The following is an 18,852-nucleotide window of genomic DNA, read 5'->3' as shown; positions in this document are numbered from 1 at the left end:
TTGTTTACAAAATGGATGAGTTCTGCTGGTTTGATCAAATTTTGCCCTGTGTTAAAATTATTGTTGAGGTTATGTTTGTAATCACATTCGTAAGAGACTTTCCTTGTAATTGTGATCATGAATTTAAACAAATGATTGAGGCGTCAGTCTTCACCTGATGATATTTTATGTTATCCAATTTAGATTTGAACAAGTTTGATTTTGCTGTAACCCCCATTTTTATACAACCCTATTTACGTACGGCAAATCTACCCTAACCTTCAGGTAACTTGTTCGAACTTATATCACCCAAGCAACATTTAATATCGCGTTTACTAAGTTAGACTTGTACCAGAGTCGGAAGGTAACATGCTCGCGGCATTTGATAAGTGCATCGCATTTTACTATTACGCCCTACTGCCGAAATACCGCTTCCGGTAAAAGTCAGGTGCTTAAACACCAATCACAACTTCCGAACAAAACCCGGATATACAAGTCCTCGCAAATCAATCTGAATGACTGTAGGCGTCATTTCACTCACAAATTTCGTCCACGAGCTTCGACAAAGACTTGTACAGAACTTTGTCGTACGCGACACCAGTTTATTACAGGTAACCGGGATGGTTATTTTGTCTCGTTTGTCCTCGTGGTAGCCCACACATACATGGTACATGTCGTTGGAGCGGGAATTACGACGCCCATTCAAGTCCACGGTCGGAAGCTACGACTTGACACCGTGTCTTAGACCTAGTAAAGTTGGAGAAGAGGGTCCCCGGGAACCACGACTCTCCTCATCGTTGGTGGCCGACAAACGCGCCTATAATTTCAGGTGCAATTGGTGCAAACAATAATTTTGCTTTGATCGCCTAAACACGACGCGGGAGAGAAATAGCCCTACTCTACCCTATATTGAATATGCAACCAATTATTCTATCTCCCTAAAGTTTATAACTAGAAATTTCGATCTGATTTGAGGGCACCAGTTGAGAAAATCCAGGAACGATTTAGTGATAAATTGGTAATTGACTGTTAAGTTTCAAAATCCCTGACTGGGGGTTACACTCAAATTTGGAGTAAAGAATTTAATATAAAAAATGTCGAATAAATGGATCAGATAAGTTAAATTTGCAATTTAGGTAATCCGACAACCAAAGCGTTGCGGCCCCTTTCCATCGGAAGTAGAATCATTTGTTGCTGGCTACCTCTAGCTTTAAACATTTACTTCAAATACCTCGAAACTTGGAAAAATTATTTTAAATTTGGATTTTGATTATTTCAAACTGTTGAATAAAGTGAAATTAAATATTCCCTGGTGAATGACTGATAAAATAAGTTCACTGAAAAGCAAGTAAATTTTGACATAAAATTAATTAATCAAAATAATATAACCCTTTCTCGGGCTTACCTAGAAAGTTTAACACCCTGGTTGATCGTCGGCACCTGTTGTTGGAACTGGCACTAACTTATTTATTAGCACTCGGCACTCTTAACGAAGCTAAAGTGAGTTAATTAAAAAAAATAGTTTAAATTTGGAAAATTTAAACAAAATCGCAAAGGCAGACACACGGATATCGACTAGCTCGAAAGACAGTCAAAAACCCGAATTCCTCAAAACAAATGTGCCAAAACTTTAAATAGGGGACGCTAACTCGCCTACCCCCCTTCCCTTGTTACTCATTTTCCACATGTGTGGCATTATGCAAATTTGACTCTTACGACGCATTGGCATTCGATCAAACCTCGTTTAACTCGCTTAAAAAAATATTATTATTTCCTAGTTAGGGTGGTTTTTCGATTCGCAATATCAACATTATTAAACATACAATTTGTTAGTCCATTGGACAATATAATACAACATAGTAACGATAGCGAATCAACCCCAATTACGCTGAAAGAGAAATTAAACTCCAAAATTGGTTGTTGTTCTGTCTGCAACTAATTGTTGAACTGAAGATGGTTAATGAATGTAACAACAAATTTTGTTTGTTTAAATTTACGGAAAGCATATGGAAGAAAGACGTAAGAAAACTGTAAATTTCTTAGTACTACCCCTTGTTAGATGTCGCCCCCAGTACTACAGCGGTACTATTTTTACATTTTCACGATTTTCTACGTTTTTCTTACCGAAATTTCTACCTACTTCCCTTGTAAAACTATGTTAGTAAATGGGCGGTAATCGTACGGTGCAAGATTTGCTTACAATAATTAAATAAAGAAAATTGGTTTGTACATCAGAATTACGATTACTCCAGCTTAAATTAGGGTTAAATTGGATATCAAAATGTTCAGAAAAATACAGCGCGTCTTTCTAAAATAGTGGGTTTGTAACTTGACTTTGTTTAAACAAGAATTTATTAATTTCGCTAAATTTTCCCCCGACTGACCACACGTGCAAGTGTAATCCGATATCTTACTTAAAAGCCTCGATCTGTAACGCGTCTCTCGCCACCTTACTAAACGGACCACCCTTGGCTGGCGACGCTGTGTTTAAAATCTAAATCGCAGACAACAAATTTTAGTGGACCAATTCATTTGTGAATATTTTAAACAAATCGGCCGATTTACAAGGATTAAAACTAATTACCAAATTTTACTATATGAATTTAACAACCCCGAACAACACTTCCTATTTAATGTAACATCTTATGAGAAATTTAAATTAAACATTATTTACGACAAACCCAGATCAATCGGATTATTATCAACATTGTTAATTCTAGTTAAATTTTGTTTTTGTCACTCAAAATACACGGCGACTCCTTTCTAAACGGATGTATTAATTTATTTATCGTTATATCTCTATTTTCATCCAATTTTAAACAACAATTAAATTATTTATCTTCTCGTATGCAAATGAATGCTTTGCTTGGTCGACTGGTCGAGTATGGTGGGCGTTTCGCCACCCTGATAACTTAGAAAAATACCACATGGCCTTTTGAAAGAAAAGAAGTTAATTTTGCGATTTGCAACGGTCTTAAATTCCAGGAAACCCTCCGTGGCAACGGCTCTGTTTTTCTCAACATTCTGACATTTACAAGACATGTGTGTATTTAAAAATGGAAATAAATGGAATGCATAAATTGCACAGAAACAATTTGGAGGTCGTTAAGACAAATTTGAATTTGTTGAATTTAAGGTGAATAATTTCCGCGATGGTAATAAAATAAAATGTATAAATACCGCGTTCATCACAGTACTAATAAGGCATCCCATTTGTCCGTTGGTTGTTTCAAAATTTTTAACGCTTCTATATCAGTGTTGACATCATTGATTAATTGTCTCAATGCCGTATTTGAGGCTTTCGAAATTTTGTGAATTGATAAAATTGAATTGACATGTTCTTAAACGATTAATCGAAGGTTGTTGTATCGTTTTTCGAGAAGGTTCCACGCTACTTGGTAGTTACCTGACGAAATTGATAATGCTTCTTCTGTACTGAAAGCATCTCCCTTTAAACATGATTTCAAATAATGGAATTTTTGACAATTATTTAAATCCGTTCTCATATGTATTAAAGTTTGAAACGTGTCGTGGAAAATAGTCCAGTTTGAATAGTTTCCGAAAAAGGTTGGTAAATTTAGATCCGGTAGTTTTACCGATACTCCTGATGGCGTTACTACTACTGGTTGCGATCCGTTTTCCGACGCGATGGATTGTTTATCTAGAAATTTAGCTATTTTAGCAAATAAATTGTAATATACAGTTTCAAAATTGATCCATTCGGTTGCAACTGATTTGCTTTGGTCGCGAGAGGTACTGAGAGGTTCGATTTCCGATTGAATTTTATCGAACTCTTTGTACGCCGATATTAAGTCTGGTCTACGTAATCTTAGTTCATCCAAATCATCACCTTCCTTGAAATTGTTTATTATTTCTTTCATTCGATTCAATTTGGCTTTTATTCTATCACGCTCGACGGTTAACTCCGCTAAGTCCTGCATTGTCGCAATTTTTTATACGAAGAAAATACTAATTGATTGATTATACGGTACAACGCAAGAATCCAGGGGGTAATTTGGAGGGTTGAATGGGGAAGAACCACTGACCTTGTGCCGTCTCCTCGTCTTGGTGATGAGCTGCTTTTTTACTTTTGATTGAATGACTTCTTCGAATTCTGTTTTTGCGGGTTGTTGGTATCCTGATTCTGGTGGGTTGTTTCGTAATCCGGCTCGGAGATAGACCAATGTTACGTATGATGATAGGTTGTTCAAAGGGCCGTGAATTAAAAAGACGTGTTGTGTCGTGAGAAGTTTTTAATGTTCTATTTCTTATCGGTTCTGTTATTATAAAAAAACTTAACACAAAGGAGCTGACTGCTGCCGGTGGGGCACGATATCGGCCAACCCGGTCGCTATTGAACGAAATTTAAAATATGACCTCAACCAATTTGTGATACCACATCTCGATCAACCTCTAAAGGGATTTGAATTCAAACATTGACCACCAACTAATAAGATTCGTTAATTTCTGTGTAACTTTATTTATTTGCATTTGTGCATAATAAATGTTCAAAATGCCTCCGTTTGCCCTAATACAAGCATTAGCATACCTTCCGACAGCAGCATTGGCATTTCCGCTATGTTCCCAATACACAAAATGCATATCTGCATACGCCTCGATAGAGTATTAGGGCATTGTAAACGATGTAATCTTCATAGGCGACGGATAAAAGATACCTAGATCAAATTAAAATGTAAACTTTGACAGTAGTAAATTTCGAATCGTTACCAAGCAATCATTTTTAAGTCGAAACATATAAGGTTTTTTTTCTGCGATTGTACTCTATTTACCACGTCTGTTTTCAAGACGGTAAGCTATGTTTACTCGTTGCTAACGATAAACTCGACGATAAGTAATTTTTGGTGTTCTAGAACGGTAAGTAAATTTATTCAAAATTAATCAATTATAACTAGAGAGCGGAATATATGAAAATTGCATGTTGTGTATTTTTCATATGACATTGATATAATTTGGCACTTACCCAGTTTAAACTTAGAATGAACGATTAGCGTTAATTAAATTTTGCATATTTTGCATATTTCAGCATTTTGTGCATATTTTGGCATTGTGAGCATGAATGCGCATATTATGAAATTAAAAACCTTATCAAGTTCGTCTTTCGCATCCTTATAAATTTGCACATTATCGAGGTGTTTGAAATTGCCGGCGAAGGTCCAGGAAATATTTTTATGGGAGTTTATAACTTGTTTTCCTGTGAATGCGGTGTCCGAGTGCGTGTGGTGCCTTTGTCGGCATACATTTTTTGATGTTTGCGACTAAGAAAAACATGTTGATAGTTTTGTTTTTGGAAAGTCGACTGGGACTAAGAAGAGTCTCTCCAGTTCTACACAGTACACACTTCTTGTAATTTTCTCAGTGTTAAGACCGTTTTGTTCAATATATTCTCCTTATAATTTTAATTAAATAAAATCATTTATTTTTTCTAAGCAGTGCATTTTAACAATATCAAATTAAAATTTAAAAATGCCTAAAGTAAACAACACTTTAACTTTGTCTTGGATCAAAGATATTCCTGAAATGACTTTGGTGAACGAGAAAGTGTACTGTAAAGCATGTGGTAAAACGGTAAGTTCTATATTTCCTCTCTTACTTTCTAATTGTAAATTTAAAAAAAAATTTTTGCTTGTGTATTTTTCAAAAATGTATTTAAAGCATTTATATATTTATATTTTTTGCATATTATGTACAAATTGTGCATATTGCTTGCATAATTTAACGATTTTTTATGCATATATATGCACATATTTTAGATAATTTTGTTGCATATAATTCCGGTCTCTAATTATAACAATTTTTATGTAGACAGAAGTTGAAGACAAAAAGTTGTGGCACTTTCTGGAAATTTATACAGCTGTAGTCGACCTTCCTTGGCGCTGGAATGAAATAACATTAGCGGACTTGCCGCGACATTTGTGAAAATTTTCATACCCCGAATTTTCCTTGTCTTCTTGATTTCACACTGAGGTCGCTGGTTTCGAATTTTTTTTATTTATGTAGACAGAAGTTGAAGAAAAGATGTTAGCACTTTTCGGAAACTCACACGGCTCTTGTAGTCGGCCTTCCTTGCCACTGTAATGAAATAACATTAGCCAACTTGCCGCGAAAAAAATTTTCATACCCCAAATTTTCCTTGTCTTCTTAATTACACGTTCAGGTCGTTAGTTTCGAGAATTCTTTATTTGTGACGTTATGCGGAATTTTTCTTGTTTTCGACTCAATTTTCAATGTAGCCTTCAGCTGTACTTGAAGACATCTAGCCTCTATGTCTTTTCAGTCCAAGAACGTCCTCACCTTAGCTAATAATGTAGCTGAACTTCGAAGAAACGAGTAATTTCTAGTCCTAGCGTTGTCTGGATTTTTCAGAAATCAGAGCTGAACGCACCCCACATTCCAAGTTTCTTCTACAACATCCACTTCGTTTTCAGAATCACTAATATCACTCATTTTACTGCTTGTTTTTCAACACGACTGGCGATATTTGCCCACAAAAACTGCAATGGCGGTAATTGTTTGCAGATTGCCTTAGAAACGAGATTATGGCAACACGATGTGAAGGGTATAAACAAGTATCGCATTGGGCCTATTCTAGATATGAATGTTTTGTAATAAATATTTAATCGCGCAAAAAATCTCATAAGGATCACGAACGTTAATGACAATATACCGATCTCAAACAATTGTCTTCGATCGGTACATTGTCATTACCGTTCTTTATACTTAATATATTATTTCGTGCAAAAAGCATTATTTAGCAGTCCCAATACAGCAGGGAACAGTTTTATTTTCAGAAAACGGTTTAATTTATCCATAAACGGTTTTCGACCACATTTTCCCTGATAAACTCACCCTCAAATTCTTGGGAGACCATTCCTTAACACCCTGTTTTATCATAGTTATTTCTATCAAAATGGTGTGATATTTATAGCAGGCAAATTTTATAAATTTTCTCTGATTTTTTTCAATTGTGTGAATAGCATTTTGATACAGCGGACACCATATTATAGTGTTGTTTTCCAAATTAGACCGTACAAGTGCATTATGTAGCAACACAAATGTTCTCTCAGGTTGTTAAACTCACTACACTGACGAACCATGAAACCTTACATTTTGTTTGACTTCTTGACATTTTCAATATGCGAACAAAAAGTAAGTTTACTATCGAGTATTATTCCTAGGTCGCTAATTTGGAACAAATATTCTAAAACACTGTTATGAATATAATAAGATGGAAGGGTAATCATTTTCTTTCTAGAGTAACGAATTACTTTGCACTTGGAGATAGGTATTAAGTTCTAGACTCTAGACCATTGCACTCGCACCATGAAACCACTCGACACAAATCATCCTGAATTCGTACACAATCATGTTCAGATCTAATGTTATAAAAAAGTTTTAAATCATTAGCGTACAGCAGGAACAAGCTATCTCTAATAACGTTTTTTATATCATTAATGAATATCGAAAACAACACAGGCCCCAATGAGATCATTGAAGAACTCCAGAAGTCACTTTAATTTCCCTAGATCTATGTGAAGTAATGCGCACATTCTGTTTACGATTTCATAGATAAGAGTTGATCCAAGACAACAGTGGATCACCAGTTCCCACCATGGAAAGTTTGAGACACAATTTAGATATTAATAAATAAGTTATTAATTGTTACATAAAATGAAAGAGCTTATATTAATAACATAATTACATAATAGTAATTATACGCCAAGGTAGAGAAGACATTTTTTTAAGCCGAGGTAGTTTATTCCCCGAGAAGCGAAGCTTCGAGGGGAATAAAGAAGCGAGCTGACGGCTGTTCATTATTGACTATCGGTTAATAATAAAAAATTATTAACCTAGGGAGAGAAATTCTACTTCTGGGGTCGATTCAAGTCTCAATAATGACGCCTTCTGAGACTAGTATTAAAAAAACATTTTTGTTTTATAATACAAAAATTTCCGATAATATTGCGGAATCTGGAAAAGTGCCCCGAATGCTTGCAGCGTTTCCACGTTGAATGGCAAGGGAAATCCTCTCGAAAAGGAATTTCTTTGATTTTGAATCGTCTGATTCCGCGATAAGTCGGTTTCCGATGACATTAATGAAATCGATGGCTTCTTTGCACCAAGGGCCTAAGGTTTCAAATGCTAAACCTTTAAACACGTAGTTTGACGAAATGATTGAACTATATTTGCTATGTTTGCGTTTGCAAGCCATTTCAGCGGCAAAACCTTAGACTTCAGTTGATTTCAATACGTAACTGGATGTAAGTGTATCTACAACAGTAACGTCCCAAACCAAAAGTTGACCTTTAATCCACGGTACTAAAGTCATCCCATCTGGGCGTTTTCCGTCATCCCGAGACAGTCCGTTTGGTTCTAAAGTTGAATTCACATGAATTGAAGTTAAAGACCGGTTGATAATGGAATTAATTTCAGTGTGTCTTGAAAATCTACCACTGCTTTTGAAACAACTTAAACCGTGGGTGCCAATTTCGTCAACTTTCGCATTGCATTTGCAAATATGAGGTGTACAAAGATTACAACCCAATCTTAAACCAATACAAACTTGGAAGGAAGTGTTATCTAAAAGACTACCAATATTAGGAGAAGGTATTGCATGTAACCAAGATCCTGATTCTCTGCATTGCAAAGCTTTAAAACGAGCCAAGTCTCTAGGTGAATTAAAGATTAAGTCATTGGCAATTATTCCTTTGATATTAATATTATCCCAATTCTTCTGAAATTGTGGAATTGTTGGTATTTCGTTCTCATTTGCTACACCCCAGACTGCTAAAGCTTCATCATAATAGTGAATATCAAGCTCATTATCCTTTGAGTTTAGTAATAAAGAAACAAGCTTTTTAACCCCATTAATTGAAGATAGGAAAGCAGGGAGGCAAATATCGGAAATGCGACGAATTCCCAGACCACCAAATCTAATCGGTAAAGTGGACTGACGCCATTGTAAATCAGTTAGACGTAAATTAAGTATTCTCTTTAAACAAGACTTTAAAGAAGAATCAATTGAATTAACATAATTAGAAAATTTCCAAAATGGAGTTGTTCTTAATAAAAAATTAAATTTTGGTATGAAAAGACAGTTTTTGATTAAAGTATAAGCCACGTGTCTGTTAATAAAATAATTATAATAATAAGTTAATTTTGAATAATAGCTACCATGTATGTGTGCAATAAGTTAGGAAATGTTATTTTTTTTCCGTAATACGCCTGGAATTTTTGAATGAGGCGATAGGCGAGATCACACATGCCGTGGTTAACGTTTATTAACTGAGTTAGCAAAGATATGAAAAATCTGACACTGTCAAGTGATTGTAAGTGAATGTTGATTGCTGATCGATAATCGGAAAATATAAGAATATAATAATTACTTCAATTAACGATTGCTTTTCCGCTAAGATAAAGTTCTATATCTAATCAATTATTCTATTAACTATCGAACAGTTTCTATCTACAAATTCACTCTAAAACATACAAAATGTTATTTTGGGTAACTTTATATTATGTTCTGCTCACGAATATAATTTTATCCGAAGTAATTACTCTAATTGAAAATCAAAATATAACATGTGTAAAGTCACAAGATTCCGTCGTCTACATTACACCACTAATGAGTATTGTAATATCTATTAGGTAAGCAGCATCTATTAAATTATCATCTTCAGAGGCTCCACCTCCATTAATTGAAATAAGCGAAGAGGTTAACGACTGGATGAAAACCGATTCAACAAAGGCTTCATTTGGTCCAGTTACAGATCAACGATGGGAAGGTAACTGTTTTGATTTGTGTAACAATTTCATCTCACATACGATATCCAAGGTTTCGCAGAAGTAAAATCCAAGGGAGTAGTTATCCAAAACAAAATAATTTGTTTTTCAATATATTCACACAGTGGCCACTTTAATCTGACCTTCAATTCAGACGGTTTTAAAGATCAAGAATCTATTTCTTGCTGCAATACGAGTACAAGGGCAAGTATATAAAATATTGAAAATTACCAAAAAAAAACAGCATCCGTTATAGGCTTCGAGAGAAAATTCTTATCAGTGGTTTCATTACGCCATGATGGTAAAAAATAATACTTTTAGGATATTTTCTAATTACAAGGAATTGCAATCTAGAAGTAAAATAAATTTAAATCCAAAATCGGTAGCAATTGACGACAATAATGTAAAGTTACATCAGTGTAAGTAATTATCAAATTTTCTGGAACGGTTAAATTTTTTTTTCTACAACCGTCAAAAAAACGTGACATTTTTGCATCGTTATCGAGTTGCAAAGTATGTAATTTTTTGATAGATCAAAAATAGTTGTCAAAAAGTTTCCTTGGATGCTTTAATATTTTTTTTATTATACCTGAATCATAATCCCTGTCTTTGACACTAAAATGCGTGCGAAAATGGGCCTTTAAAACACTAAAGCTTTAAGGGTTGCTTAGGTAACAACAAATTCACCTACATTTTGAACAATGATAAATAGACGGACATTGATACACGATTCATGATAACAACGAAACAACAATAATTGACCATTTCTATATCAACGATTAATGACACAGATTACCTCCTTCGAATGAGTTTGAAGTCTCGACCTGACGGTCTCGACCAAAAACTCATTCTCATGCGCCAACAAAAAACAATCATTTTGCGCACTTAATACAAAAATAACTATTCCAACATCGCTTACGAAAATGATACTTTGATCACTCAATTTAGTGAGGAAAATAGGCGTTTGCATCACTAGTGAGGAAAATGGAGAAAGTAAACTCACTAGTGAGTAAAGTTTATTTAACAGTCTACTACCTACTTATTAATATAAAATTTTAAAACACTGTTATTTACATTAATTGAAACTCCAAATCCGGAAGATTCAAAAAACAGGGAAAAATACATAGATATGTTTAAAAAATTTAACCATTCTGGCACTTCTTATGTATTATAATGTTACAAAATAATATGAAATCTTCTTACAGATAAGTTTTTATATTCTGATAAAATTAGCTCAAACTACAGCTACTTGATTGTATCTTCTTCCAATAACTACTGTCTGTCTATGTTTGTCGCCGTGGATAAGAATTGTTCCTTGGAAATAATTCTGAATGTGAATGAAAAACATAATGCATCTAAAATAAATGTGGATGGATTTAACGACAGTGAGGGTTTAAAAATATGGAAAGATGTCACAATCCGAAGTAACTATTCTGGACAAGGAAAACTTTCCTTTTTCAGAAAATGTTTAGGCAATCAAACAACAGGATATTGGGCTATCGACGGTATACATTATTGTAATGACAATATAGGTAACAGTCTTAGAAAACACCATTGCGAAAAACTTGATTTTCGAGTAATTTTCAGAAAGTTTCTCTACAACTCTACCCTCTAACAATACAAGTCAACACGTATGTAAAAACGTCAATGCACAAGACAGAGGTGAGAACAATACGAATTTTTGCGATAGACCAGGATATTTAGGAAAAAATTGCAACATTACTTGTGAGGAGTCACTAGGAAAATCGCATTCCAACTGTGAAAAGCACAAAATTTGTTTGGAAAATGAAATTTGCTCCTGTGCCTGGGGATATAAGGGAACATCTTGTACAGAAAGTCAGTAACAGTGGCAAAAAGACATTGAAACAATCTTATTTTTATTTCCAGCTTGTAATAATGGTTACTGGGGATTAAATTGCAGCTTAACTTGTGACATGAAGACATGTGGAAATTGTGACATTGTATATGGTTGTACAAAATGCAGACAACCATTTTTCGGAAACGATTGTTCAAGTAAACATTTGAATTAATATAGATTCAAGAGTATCTAACGGACTTAATTTTAGACAAGTTACCTGTTGCGGTGAAACCTCCTTCACTTAAGTGGATAACCGAAGAATCAGTAGAAATAATTGCTAATTTGGAGTATGGAGTTGACGAGGTAATGCCGGAATTCTGGCAAGTTCAGTATAAAGAAGTGTGTACATCAAAATTTAAATATTTCAAATTGTTTCACATTCTTCGATAATTTTAGGTTAACGAAAGTGTGTATAAAGATCATTCGGCTCCATTGGTTGTTTCTGCTAGTTTATTGGATCAAAGTCCGACGTATACAATTCATTACTTGTCGACGGAAACACACGCTTACAACATAAGAGTGATATTAATTGTACAGAATCAGTCTTCTGTGGAGAACATAAGGGAGTTGACAACATATAAAAGTGAGTATAATTAGATGTTTGTCAGTACAGAATTAAATTCCATTTCTACTTCACTTGAGTCGAAAAGTTCAAGAAAAAAACCTTATAATTGCAGAAGGAATTTTTTTCCAACAAATTTTCGACAACATTACTGTCAAACCTCTTTTTTTTCCTTTTGGACCTCCACCAGAGATAAATTTCATATCACGTTAAAATCAATTTAAAATTTTGTCATTAGTACATATATTCTTAGTAAATATGTTTATTCGGAATCGTATTGTAATATGCACATTCCTAACCTTATACGAGGGCGGAAAGTTAACCCTTCCTTTTTATCTTTACTTCCGTCTCTTGGTCAGTAATAGACCACTTTCCGCTCTATTATAAGGTTTTTCCAGTGACGTACTTACTGAAAGTTGAAAAACAGTAGAAATGAAACTGCATCAAATTAATTGTTTATTTGCTAAAAATGTAATGATTCCGAATAAAATAGTATACAAACCTCGGTGGGAATGTGTTTCATTCTTGTCTCGAGCATTATTTCACCTCGGCTACGCCTTGGTAAACTATCTTAGCTCTCGACAGGAATGAAACACTTCCCACCTCGGTATGTAATCTACTATTTTATTTTAGAAACTCTTCGCTCAACTCATGATAGTTGCGGTGCTATATTATTAGAATGGGAAAGTATCGAAAAAGACAGGCAGGTTAATTATATCATTGAATATACGGTAAGTTAAAAGTGTTGTTTCGCAACTAGAGAAAAAAAATCTCAGAAATGTTAAGCGGCGATTACAAATACAGGGTTATTCACGAGAGAGGTACTTCTGAATTTTTATTTTGCCGCAACCAACAATACCAAGGGCAGTAACTACTAAATCAAAAGTGTTATTTCTTTTAAATTTGATATCAAAGTAAGTTGGATAGATTTGTCAGAAATGTCAGATTGGCAGATAACCTGTATTTATTCAAGATTCAACAAATTAATTTAAATATAAAACGTGTTCGAAGTGTCTACCAGCGGCGCCGGCGACAGAATTCGTTCCACGCTCTCCATAAATAAGGATCAAATCAGTCTTTTCGTCGTTATTGTAAAAACAATTTTTTCGAATTGACAAAGATTTTTTGCTTTAACGTCAAAGATACAGGACTAAGAGCCGTCGTGGATTCAATTATAATTATTTTCAAGATTTGAAATCAAGATATTGTTGCAATGTGTATAATGGGATGCGGCAAAAAGAAATTCAGAAATATCCCTCTCGTGAATAACCCTGTATATTTTACATTTCAGTGTACTCGGGAAAATAAGAGCATTCCGATTCAAAAGATAACTAATGAAACCAAAATAAAAATTGAAAATATGACTGCTTTTGAATGCACAATAAAGCTTTGGTGCAACTTTACAGGCAAAGTTCAGCTAATAGATAACATTTTCGTTGCACCTTTCGGACTTTCTGAAACCCCAAAAACGAACCAGAGAAAAACTTCAAATTTAGTATACGACAAATTTAACGTTTCAAGTAGTGAATTAACTACTACTTTCGCAAATTATAAAACCACGGTTACTCCAGAAAACACAGATGGTCCAAGATATTTAACTTCTGAAATAACTATGAATCCGACAAAATTAAAAACAGAAAATGGAATAAGACACACTACTTTAAGAACGAAATCTGAAAGTAATACAAATGTCACAGATAAAACTAACGATATCGTTCATAAAGTCGAAGATGATTTAACAAATAATAGCGCATTAATTGTGATAGTACTATCAGTTCTAATATTGTGTTTATTGGTTACATTAGTGAGCACATTTTATTATTTCAAAAGATACCGCCAGAAAAATAGTAATGATAACAATATTGATTCCACGGAGAAAATAATGCTAATGCTAGTTCCTAGCATAGAAAATGAGGGAATTGTGGCGAATATTAAAATAGAGTTTTTAGAAAGTTACTTAAAGAAAACAATGGTATCAGGTAGGAATATCGAAGATCAATTTTACGTAAGTGGTGCACCAACATAAAATTATTAATGTTACTCACTTTCATCAAGTCTTTTCAAGAAACACCAACCAAATCCTGTGCAGTCGGTCTGGAAAGTAAAAATATTAATAAGAATAAGGATAAAGCGTACATTCCATGTACTGTATAACATGTTATAAATTAATAATTATGTAAACACGTGGTACATTTTCAGATGATTCCACTAGAGTTATTCTCCAACCATTAGAAGGGATGGGTACGGATGATTACATAAACGCCACCTATATTAATGTAAGAATTTTTGAAATTACTACCTTCAAAATGACATTTTGCGCGCTAGTGCTTCAAAATCATCAAAAAAGCTTTCGCCTTTTTGAGCATTCTGAAAATAATTTCGGGTAAATCGGATGATTCGATCACTCACCTACGGCTAGTGTTGGAATTTTCATCCTCTTGAATAATAGCCATTATACGCCAGTTGAAGACTATTCTTTCCGCACGACTATACCAAAAAAAGAATCTTTGAAAATTGAATTTAATTTGATTTTTAATATTTGACAATTAAAATTGTGCCTCGTTTAGCGCTTGCTAGGCAATGCGCAACTTATTGTTGACCAAAGCATCCAATTGGCGATCTGCCGTTGTAAAATGAAAATAAGGTGATATGATTGGCTGACAGTTGTGGATTCCAGTATATCCTAACACGGGGCGTGGGATGTATTCATTCTTTAATAATCGCAGAGAAAAATATATTTTATAATGAGGTACTTGTAGGGGTATGACCGTCTAAAAACTTACATAACTTGTCAAGGGCCGAAGTTTAATACCATCAAAGATTTTTGGAGATTAATTTGGCAAGAAGAAATAGAAGTCATTGTAATGGCAACGAATTTTATTCAAAATAAAAACGTTTGTTTCCTAGTGAGGTGTCTTGGCAGAATAGTAATTTGTTTCTTTTCAGAGAATGTGTGCCGAATACTGGCCGCAAAATTTGAACACTTTGTTTGAATGTGGAGAGATGACCATTAAATTAATTAAACAAGAAAATTACGAGTACCATGACTTGCGAATTTTTGAAATCTACTACATGCAGTACTCTAGAAGAATCAAACATCTCCACCTCAGATGGGATTCTGATAGTGAAACGCCTTTCTACCCAAACGCTGTGGTACCAGTGGTGAAATATATAAGACAGATTACTGAAAAGAGTGCTGTTCCAATTTTAATTCATTCTGGGTACAAAATTTAAAAAATGTAGGAAACATAAATCTAAAATTAATTTTTTAAGGTTTGGAGTAAACAGAACTGGAACTCTAATTTTATGTGATTTAGCTTTAGCAATGGCGAGTGCACAGAATGAAGTTAATTTTTACGCTTTGATGAATTACATGAGAGAACAAAGACCATATATTGTCAACAGAATGGTAAACCTAACTTCTCGCTTTAGGGAATTTTTACACCGAAACTGAATTTTAGGAACATTACTTACTGACACACCTGATCGTTTTGGAATGTTTAATGGAATTAGAAACTCCATTCAAAAAATCTCTTGCGGATAATGTCGACACTAATGTTATTAAACAGCAGCTTAGTTACTTAAACCGATTTAGCTGGCACGATACGATAGTTAAATCTTGGAGCCCCGAGCCCCAAACCCCTAATAATAACGTTCTGACTCCAACATATGGTTAGTTTTCCTGAAACCTGCTGATCTTCTTTATTGGTTTTACATTTTTAAGTTGACGGTTATAAAAGAAGTAAAAAATATTTAATCATACAACAACCACAAAGGGAAATGGCTTCCAGATTTTGGAATGTGGTAGTAGCAAACAAAATTTCTCACATCTTATTTTTAAATGAACTTAAAGTAAGTGGGTACAGTGTAAAATATAATTTGAAGTCCCATTTCATCTGTGTGAAAGTAAAATAAATTAATTGTTTCGAACTTCAGGAGAAAAAATTCCTGTGGCCTCAAAAGTGCAACACTTCTTCAAAAGTAATTAGAGTGAGATATGTGAAAGAAGAGAAAACAGATTACGGCACAACAACTCAGCTACTGTTACAAGCGTATAAAAAAGAATATGGAATAGTGAGAAATACATTTTTTTTTAATTCAAAACGAAATAACATAATGACATATTTCTTATAGATATTGTACGAAAGTTGTATTTACGTATATGAATTTAGTGATTGGAATGAAAGACAACAACTTCCAAATTCAAACGAAAATTTCTTTCGAATTATAGATGAATTTATTAACTTTGCAAGACATCGGGCACCTTTGATCGCATGCAGGTAATTATTAACATTGTTATTTACTTGTATTAAAAATATTTTGTTTTATTGAAACAGGAATGGGGTCAGCGCTTGCGGTTTGTTTGTGGTGTTATCTTACATCTTAGAGAAGTACGTAAACGAATTAGAAATTGATGTGTGTAACGGCATTCGAATTACAAGAAGAAGTGGAAAACAATTTGTGAATAATTCGGTAATCCAGAAACTGTTTAATTTTGACCTTATTTCTTAAAGCATTTTCTTTTTAGAAACAACTTAGATTTATATATTCTTTTGTTCGGCATTACTCTCGAAGTATTGACGGTTATGACCATATAGAGGAATAATGGACTTTTTTCTACAACCGTCAAAAAAACGTAACATTTTTGCATCGTTATCAAGTCGCAAAGTTTCTCATTTTTTCACGTGTTAAAAAAACATATTTTTTTTGTTCGACACTGTCAGAATTTGAGAATTTTCTCCTGTGTGAACGGATTTTGATAAATGTCACAACTTGTCAAAAGGAAACGTGAAGCTAATTTTAAAGATTTTAAGCGATTCGGAGTCTTTAAGGGGCTCGTCGAACAAAAAAAACGTTGTATTCAACTCGTTCGTGTGTAAATTGAGCCTTTTTTGGCACTCGTGGGCCTTTAAAACGCTCGTTTCAGTCGCGTTTTAAAATGGCCCGCGCGTGCCAAAAAAGGTCCAATTTACACACAAACTCGTCAAATAAAGTACTATTTTTTTTACGTGTGAAAAAATGCAATCTTCATTTGCGCGTTTCCTGAGTTACAATGACTTGTCACAATACTTGATACTTTGATTTTCTTCAGCTAATTTGCCTTCAAAAATCAAATTCTTTTTTTGGACGGTTGTAGAAAAAATAGTGTTTTCCGACGACCACTATGAAAAATGCGTAAATTCGCACAAATAACTATTATTGAAAGTTGGCTATTGCATGCAAATAGCGAACCCGTGTGCAATGAAACTGGTTAGCCAATCAGATACCTTCTAGCCTGTGCGCAATGAAATGATTGCACACAGTTGTAGTAACCATGGCCACCAATGTATGTTTTGTCCGCAGCTCTGTCGAATAATATTTGAAGTTTGAAGGGATGCCGAATATTAGCGTTTTTTTTTGTGGTCGTCGGAAAAATATCGTGTATACCACGTGTTGAAAATTCGATTTCACACTCGTTTGCTTAAGCCACGCGCCTACGGCTTGTTGCTCAATTCTGCAAACTCGTGTGAAATCTTTCATTTTCAACTCTTGATATACAATATACTATTGTACTTCGTGTTTTGTTGGCGCACTTAATACAAAAATAACTATTTATTAATTGCAATTTTTTTATACACATACCGGCAAATTTAAAGGAACGGAGATAAGATCTAATAATTTTCTCCATTATATAAATACGGTTAATGGTATAGTCGTACTAACTCAGGTTGAGCCAGCAATAAAAATAAACTGCGTATAGTATTTTTACCCCTAATAGAAATATTGACTAAAGTCATAAATCACACCAACAAAGAAACAGTTTACTATCCACTTACAGGTAAGAAACTGGTCATTTTTGCTCGTTGGGTGCCACCAAATATTTGTCTGAGGTTATTTAACACCCCACCATAAATTACCGGATGGGGTGCTTTAAGATATCTTTCTTTGTTGGTGTGATTTATGATTTTAGTCAATATTTCTATTAGAGGTAAAAATACTATACCCTCATTACCGCAAGTGCCACCTCCTCTTAGCTTAACAATGAAGATGAATTTGTGGTTTAAATCGGTATATCTATCTATCTTTATAAGAGGATGATGGCACCTGCGGTAATGAGGGTACGCAGTTTATTAAAGGTCAACATTTAGTTTGGGACGTTACTGTTGTAGATACACTTGCAGACAGTTATGTTTTGAAAACTTCTGAAGTTTCAGGTTTTGCCGCTGAAATGGCTTGCAAACGCAAATATAGCAAATATAGTTCAATTATTTCGTCAAATTACATATTTAAAGGTTTAGCCTTTAAAATCATAAGCCCTTGGTGCAAAGAAGCCATCGATTTCATTAATGTCATCGGAAATCGACTTATTGCGGAATCAGGCGATTCAAAATCAAAGAAATTCCTTTTCGAAAGGATTTCCCTTGCCATTCAACGTGGAAACGCTGCAAGCATTCGGGGCACTTTTCCAGATTCCGCATTATTATCGGAAATTTTTAACTTGTAAAACAAAAATATTATGTACTTAAGTTGATTAATTATATCTTTAACACACAAGATTGAAATTTTGACATAAAAACTTCAATTTTATGGTGGAGAATTCATAATCATCTAGATATAGGCCATAATACAGGGTTATTATAAATGTTTGTAGTCAACGAGCCCATGAAAACAA

The 18,852-nt window shown here is 34.1% G+C and overlaps 2 protein-coding genes across 2 annotated transcripts; both read left to right on the top strand.

Annotated features, from left to right (window-relative positions):
* The first annotated feature begins 9,455 nt into the window (after positions 1–9,455).
* Positions 9,456–12,043, top strand: LOC138128318 (uncharacterized). Its single transcript, XM_069044530.1, has 8 exons — positions 9,456–9,626; positions 9,678–9,782; positions 9,833–9,984; positions 10,037–10,199; positions 10,986–11,312; positions 11,368–11,616; positions 11,668–11,793; positions 11,847–12,043. The coding sequence occupies exons 1-8, from the start codon at positions 9,491–9,493 to the stop codon at positions 12,026–12,028; spliced, it is 1,440 nt and encodes a 479-aa protein (XP_068900631.1). The 5' UTR covers positions 9,456–9,490; the 3' UTR covers positions 12,029–12,043.
* A 2,055-nt stretch (positions 12,044–14,098) lies between these two features.
* LOC138128317 (receptor-type tyrosine-protein phosphatase alpha-like) lies at positions 14,099–16,995 on the top strand. The gene is made up of 12 exons (XM_069044529.1): positions 14,099–14,205; positions 14,256–14,343; positions 14,400–14,476; positions 14,960–15,094; positions 15,147–15,421; positions 15,474–15,609; positions 15,662–15,872; positions 15,925–16,052; positions 16,137–16,274; positions 16,335–16,480; positions 16,538–16,673; positions 16,729–16,995. The coding sequence occupies exons 1-12, from the start codon at positions 14,170–14,172 to the stop codon at positions 16,804–16,806; spliced, it is 1,584 nt and encodes a 527-aa protein (XP_068900630.1). The 5' UTR covers positions 14,099–14,169; the 3' UTR covers positions 16,807–16,995.
* The last annotated feature ends 1,857 nt before the right edge of the window (positions 16,996–18,852 follow it).

The sequence above is a fragment of the Tenebrio molitor genome, chromosome 4, assembly GCF_963966145.1.
Source record: "Tenebrio molitor chromosome 4, icTenMoli1.1, whole genome shotgun sequence".
In the NCBI taxonomy this organism is placed as follows: domain Eukaryota; kingdom Metazoa; phylum Arthropoda; class Insecta; order Coleoptera; family Tenebrionidae; genus Tenebrio; species Tenebrio molitor.
Note: the sequence above shows the minus strand (reverse complement) of the source record. Positions and strands in the feature narration are given on the sequence as shown.

Excerpts from the sequence above, each read along its gene's own strand:
- LOC138128318 (XM_069044530.1), top strand. The coding sequence starts at position 9,491 with ATGTTATTTTGGGTAACTTTATATTATGTTCTGCTCACGAATATAATT. Across the intron at positions 10,200-10,985 it reads TAATGTAAAGTTACATCAGT|ATAAGTTTTTATATTCTGAT; the intron begins GTAAGTAATTAT and ends ATCTTCTTACAG. Across the intron at positions 11,794-11,846 it reads TTTCGGAAACGATTGTTCAA|ACAAGTTACCTGTTGCGGTG; the intron begins GTAAACATTTGA and ends ACTTAATTTTAG.
- LOC138128317 (XM_069044529.1), top strand. The coding sequence starts at position 14,170 with ATGGTATCAGGTAGGAATATCGAAGATCAATTTTAC. Across the intron at positions 14,477-14,959 it reads TAAACGCCACCTATATTAAT|GGGTATGACCGTCTAAAAAC; the intron begins GTAAGAATTTTT and ends AGGTACTTGTAG. Across the intron at positions 16,053-16,136 it reads TATTTTTAAATGAACTTAAA|GAGAAAAAATTCCTGTGGCC; the intron begins GTAAGTGGGTAC and ends TTCGAACTTCAG.